The sequence below is a fragment of the Bombyx mori genome, chromosome W (assembly GCF_030269925.1).
Source record: "Bombyx mori chromosome W, ASM3026992v2".
Taxonomy (NCBI): Eukaryota; Metazoa; Arthropoda; class Insecta; order Lepidoptera; family Bombycidae; genus Bombyx; species Bombyx mori.
Genome location: NC_085135.1, coordinates 2047797 through 2053796, shown reverse-complemented (window position 1 = coordinate 2053796; position 6000 = coordinate 2047797). Strand labels below are relative to the sequence as shown.

Genomic DNA, 6000 nt, shown 5'->3' with positions numbered 1-6000 from the left:
TCGCCCCACCGTGTCCGATGCACTGGATCGACCTGCCCTCGAGGTAGGAGCCGATCAGTCGACGGAGGTATGCGGGGACGCCGTGATACTCCAGCGCCCCCGCGATCACCGACCAGGGCAGGGTGTTGAAGGCGTTCCTTACATCTAAGGATAACGCCATCGCCACCCCGCCCCGGGATACGGCTTCGTCGGAGAGGGCACGCACGCGCAGAATTGCGTCTATCGTCGAGCGGCCCTCTCTGAAGCCGTATTGTTCCGCCGAAAGATCGGGACCCGTCTCGGTCAGGTGCCGGACGATGCGGGCCGCGACGATCCTCTCGAGCATCTTGCCCGCTTCGTCCAGCAACACGATGGGGCGATAGCCCGCAGGTGAGTCCGCGGGGCGCCCGTCCTTCCGCAGAAGGACCAGTCTGCCCATCTTCCATTTCGACGGGAACCGTCCCGACTCGATGCACGCTTCGAAAAGCCCCCCGAGCCGGTCCCCTAGGGCCTCGAAGGCCAAGCTCCAGACCCGGCCGTGAACGCCGTCAGGGCCGGGGGCCGCGTCCTTCGCTCTCATTCTGGACACGGCCGCATGTATCTCCGCCCCCGTGATAGGGGGAGGGGGCTCCTCGGCAGCGGGAACGCTGGGGCGACGCGGTGGCGTGCCCCACGTGGCGTCCATCTGGGGGGGCTCAAAGTCCCCCCCTGCTGCCGGCGGGAAGAGTGCCGCAACAATTTCCCGCAGCTGCCGAGGCTGGAGCCGCTCGGTCACGGGGAGCGCCCACGGCTGCAGTTTCCTGCGAACCATCTTGTATGGGCGCCCCCAGGGATCTTCGTCCAGCGACTCCAGGAGAGTCTTCATGCTCTGCTTCTTGGCCTCGCCGATGGCCAGCTGCAGCGCCGTCTGCTTTTGACGACAGTCAGCGTGCAGCTGGGTCGCCGTCTCCGCGAACGCAGCGTCGCGACGACGGCGGCGGCGGTGGCGTGCACTCCGGCGGCGCGCCCTCACGCACTCCTCGCGGAGTCTTGCGATCTCGGGTGACCACCAGAACGCACCCCCACGTGGTGCTCGGGGACCGACCCGGGGCATGGCGGCATCGCAAATGTTTGCCATGGTGCCCCGGAACCAGTCGACCTCCGCATCCACGTCCGCGAGCCGCGCGGGTTTTGGCGCCCACGCAGCAACAGCGGCCGCCTCCATCAGCAACTCCTTGTTCATCCGTTTCATTACGCAGAAGATCTTGCAGCTCTGTAAACTGTTCCTGAGACCGTGCAAGACGCTCATAGTCGATACATGGAGCGACTTCATCCACCCGAGAAAGTGCGTCGGCGACTACGTTATCCTTTCCAGGTATATATTTAATATCCGTAGTAAACTGTGATATGTAGTCGAGATATCTGAATTGCCTTGGTGAACATTTCTCCCTGTTTACTGAGAAGGCAAAAGTCAGCGGTTTATGATCAGTGAAGACAGTGAAATTTCTCGCTTCGATCATGTGTCGAAAGTGCTTTATTGCCTCATAAACTGACAGTAATTCTCGATCATATGGACTGTACTTCGATTGGGTGGAACTAAGCTTGTGGGAGTAGAAACCGAGTGGTTCCCAATGTTCACCTCTCCTTTGTTGTAGAACAGCTCCGATCGCTGTGAGAGACGCGTCAGTGACAATCGCAAGATCGGCTGTTGGATCCGGATGAGACAAAAGCGTTGCCTGAGATAAAGAAGTTTTACAGTCCTCAAAGGCTTTTAACATGACTGCATCCATATCCACAGGATGTGAACCTTTCATTTTAACTTCTGCCAGAGCGTTGTTCAACGGAGCTTGTAACTGGGCGGCATTAGGTATGAAACGGCGGTAGAAATTAAGCATGCCTAGGAATCTTCGGAGCTCTTTCACAGTTTTAGGAGCAGCAAATTCCTGGATAGCTTGGACTTTAGTGTCCAATGGTTTAGTACCTGTAGCAGATACTTCATATCCTAGGAATTCCACGACCGATTGACCAAAAGTACATTTTGTTGTGTTCACCAGAATGCCATACTGCCGGAGACGATCAAAGAGTTGACGTAGATGACACTTATGTTCCTCTAGCGATGAAGAAAACAATAATATATCATCAATATATCCGTAGGTGAAGTCGAGGCCTAGTAGTACCTCATCTATGAACCTTTAGAATGTCTGAGCGGCATTCCTCAAACCAAAAGTCATAAATGGAAATTCTTAAAGTCCAAAAGGAGTAGTGATGGCTGTTTTAGGTATATCCTCAGCATTCACGGCTATCTGATGATAAGCCTTCACCAAATCAATTTTAGAAAAGACGGAACATCCAGAAAGTTGTGAGAAGTCATGGATGTGGCGTATTGGATACCTATCAGGTATCGTCCTCGCATTCAGTGATCGGTAATCGCCACAAGGACGCCATCCGTCATCTTTCTTCTTCACCAAGTGCAGAGCAGAAGACCACGCACTCTCCGAACGCCGGGCTACGCCGCTTGCCAACATATCCTCGAACTCTTTCTTCGCGGCTTGCATGCGTGCTGAATCCAAACGTCGAGGCTTGCAAGCAACTGGAGGTCCCGGTGTAGTTCTGATATGATGGACGGTGTTATGCTTAAATGTGGTAGAGAGCATACCTGCTGGCCTTGTGATTTCTGGGAACTCTCGCAGAATATCGTGGAAGTCAGTTTCACCAGTGACGGCTTTGACAGAAGGAAGGTCTTTAGTCATCCCGATAGATGTCGCGACTGCAGACAGAGAAGTGATGCCATCAATAATACGCTGTTTTCAACAATCGACGAGTAAGTTGTAGTAAGACAAGAAATTCACTCCGATTATGGGCTTAGAAACGTCTGCAACAGTGAATTTCCACGCGAAGGCTCTTCTTAGTCCAAAGTCTAAATGAAGAGTTACAGGGCCATAATTGTGTATAATAGAATTATTCGCGGCTACGAGATCATATTTCGACTTGGTACAGGGCGCCTTCACAGCCGACCGTGGAAAAACACACAGATCGGAACTAGTGTCCACTAGGAACTGCATTTTTGAAGTACGGTCGGTGATAAAAAGACGGCCTGAAGAATGTGGGCAGTCGTTGGCCGCTACTTCCGACCGCCCCAGGAGTTTTCCGACGCGAAACTGCATGGCTGTTTGCACTTATAAGCTTTTGTCCCATAAGTAAAGTGGTAGAAACAGTAAGGGTGATCTGCGGGTGGCTGTCTAGGCTTGGAGCGACTTTGAGAACGACCGTTCCAGCGGCGCCTAGATCTATTTCTTGAACGGCTTCTTCCAGCCACCTGTTTAGAGAGCATGCTGATTTGTTGTGTCAGTGAATTGATTTGCTGGGCCATCTCACTCATCGTCGGATTGCCTTGCTCTTTGCCTTGGGCTTGGGAAGACGCGCTTGCCACCTGTGGTACTGTTGGGGCCATTTCATATACGACATCTGCCAAGTCACTCAGCTTCTCCATTGACGATCCTTTAATCGTACCGACTGCTGTTTGCACGTTCACAGGCAGACGACTGGTCCAGATGGTTATTATAAAATCAGATGGAACGTCTGAACCAGCTAGACTTATCAAGTGACGTAGAAACTGAGACGGTTTCTGATCTCCGAGTTCTTCGTGCATGAGAAGTTGTCTTACACGCTTCTCCTGTGATATTGATAGTCGCTTGATCAGCTCTGTTTTGAGTTTCTCGTATTTATTTGAAGCTGGCGGTTTAGTTATGATGTCTCTCACCTCCTTGGCATATTGTGGTTCCAGGTTCGCTGACATATACGCAAACTTAGTATCGTCCACTGATATCCCTGAGAGCTTAAATTGCATCTCTATCTGGCTAAACCACATTTCTGGGTCCTCTGAGCAGAATGGCGGAATGCGCACCAACTCTGTAGATTTCTTGAGACATCTTTGGATCTTCTTTTTGGGCCATACCGGATAAATATTCAAACACGCTCACTACGTATGACTTGGACCACCGGTTAAAAATATTTTGCTTCTACCTTGTTGAACAAACATGTTATAGCCGAAAACGATAATGTATACGATAATTAATTTTACATATGATCCACTTATCTTCGGTTCTTCTTGCTGTCGAGGGTCACCACTGTAGATGCAGTTGTAGCAGTTCTGCTTCTAACTGTATTAGGTAGGCGCTGACACGAAGGATGGTTTACACAGTGAGTATTTGAATAGTTTATTGAAGATAGTAATATTCACAAACAAACTATGATAGGAGTGGTACGATAAAGAAATAACATATAGGAGTAGTAAAGGCACTGACACGAACGATGGGTAGCACAACAAATATCGATAAGTACTGCCCGCAGTTTCTTAAGATTCCGAAGTGTTGAACAACAATAATAGATGATTGCCTGAATTCATAGGTGACAGCGATTGTGTCATATTGTAAGGCGGTTGCCCAAGTAGTGGCGGGTACGTGAGTCGCCACAGTGCTAATATGTTCAACTCGGTAACTTGATCTATAAGCTTACGTCTATGCATGTCGACTAATATTTTATGATGCGTCAAAAAATCGGCACCCGAAATCGGTTGTTTGATGTCTGCTACAATAAAATCCTAACGGTACGGTCTACGAAGTTTAAAGTTCAGTACTAAAGTAAAGTACTAAAGTAAGTACAGTTACACCATAAGTTGAAATTTCAGTACCATTAGCTGCATATAACTTATAGTCTGAGGGTTTTAAATTTCTAAATAGCTTGTGTGTTACCCGTAAAACTGATACGTTCGCACCTGTCATCATTATCCTGCCCTTCTCCCAGTCACCTGGGGTCGGCGTAACATGTTTTCTCCTTCCATACTCTTCTATCATATGCCATTTCTTCGCTCACTCCCCTCTTACCCATATCGTCTTTCACACAATCGATCCATTTCTTCTTAGGTCTACCTCTTCCTCTATATCCTTCCACATTCATAGTTAACACTCTCTTACCAACCTCATTTTCATTTCGCCTCATCACATGTCCATACCATCCTAAACGCGCACTCCTCAGCTTCTCTGTCACAGGTGCCACTTTCAGACTTCCTCTAACATATTCATTCCGTATTCTATCAATTCTCGTTACAATACTCAATACGTTCGCACCTGTATTCACCAAAAATCGAAGTCCGGAATCGAAGTCCATTACTGATAAGCGGCTGCATGGGATGACGGTGCAGGCCTCCGCCGAAGGCTGCATCCCGCTGTCTAGTTTTCCGACTTCGAGTAGTTAGTGTTGCTCATCTGGCCGTCGCTCTGCTTCCGGTTGTCCATCTTGTCTTCTCTTTGTTTCCACGCGCAGGGTGAAACGCATCTACGTGCGGAGTCTGGCGACTGGAGTACGGGCCAAGAGCCCGTACTCCAGACTTGGAGCGGGAGAGCTGCCGAAAATGGTTTGCACTTATCCTTGATCGGGAACGCTCAATGTTGCTCAGTCTAGCATTGATTTTCGCTAGTTTGGCCGTTATGCTTGCTATACTGGTCTTGCTGGGTGCCTGCGTTCTCTCCGCTCGTGATGGTGATTTCTGAACTATTGTTGAAACGTGGCTGGCGCGTGTGATATCCGCAACATTGTCTGCAATCATCGCCAGGTTGTCGAAGTCTTTGGTCTCTGTTACTGTCAGCACGGCTCGAACAGTCGATGGAAGGTGTCCTTGCCATAACACTTAACGTGTCGTCCGGAATCTTGTCTCGGGCCAGGTCTCGCATGCAGTGTAGTAGCTGAGAGGGTTTTTGGTCTCCCAACTCCATCTCTCCTATCAGTTTTTCTATTTGCCTCGCTTTGGAGTCCTCGTATAGTGTTAGGAGGTTTACCTTTCAGCGCTTGAAATTTGTTGGCATCCGGTGGCTTGCTTATGAAGTCTGTGATCTGTATGATTACTTCTTTTGGTAGTTTTGAGACGACTAAGTCGAACTTGCTTTCATCCCCCATCTTCTGAGGTGCTAGTATGGCTTCTATCCTGATGAACCAAGCGCGAGGTTGGTCTGTCCAAAATTCAGGGATGCGGGATGATAGGGACAT

The 6000-nt window shown here is 49.6% G+C and overlaps 1 protein-coding gene across 1 annotated transcript; it reads right to left on the bottom strand.

Moving 5' to 3' along the window:
- Window positions 1–3079: 3079 nt before the first annotated feature.
- LOC134201647 (uncharacterized) lies at window positions 3080–3826 on the bottom strand. Its single transcript, XM_062676888.1, has one exon. It carries the CDS (start codon window positions 3824–3826, stop codon window positions 3080–3082), a length of 747 nt encoding a protein of 248 aa, XP_062532872.1.
- Between the last annotated feature and the right edge of the window lie 2174 nt (window positions 3827–6000).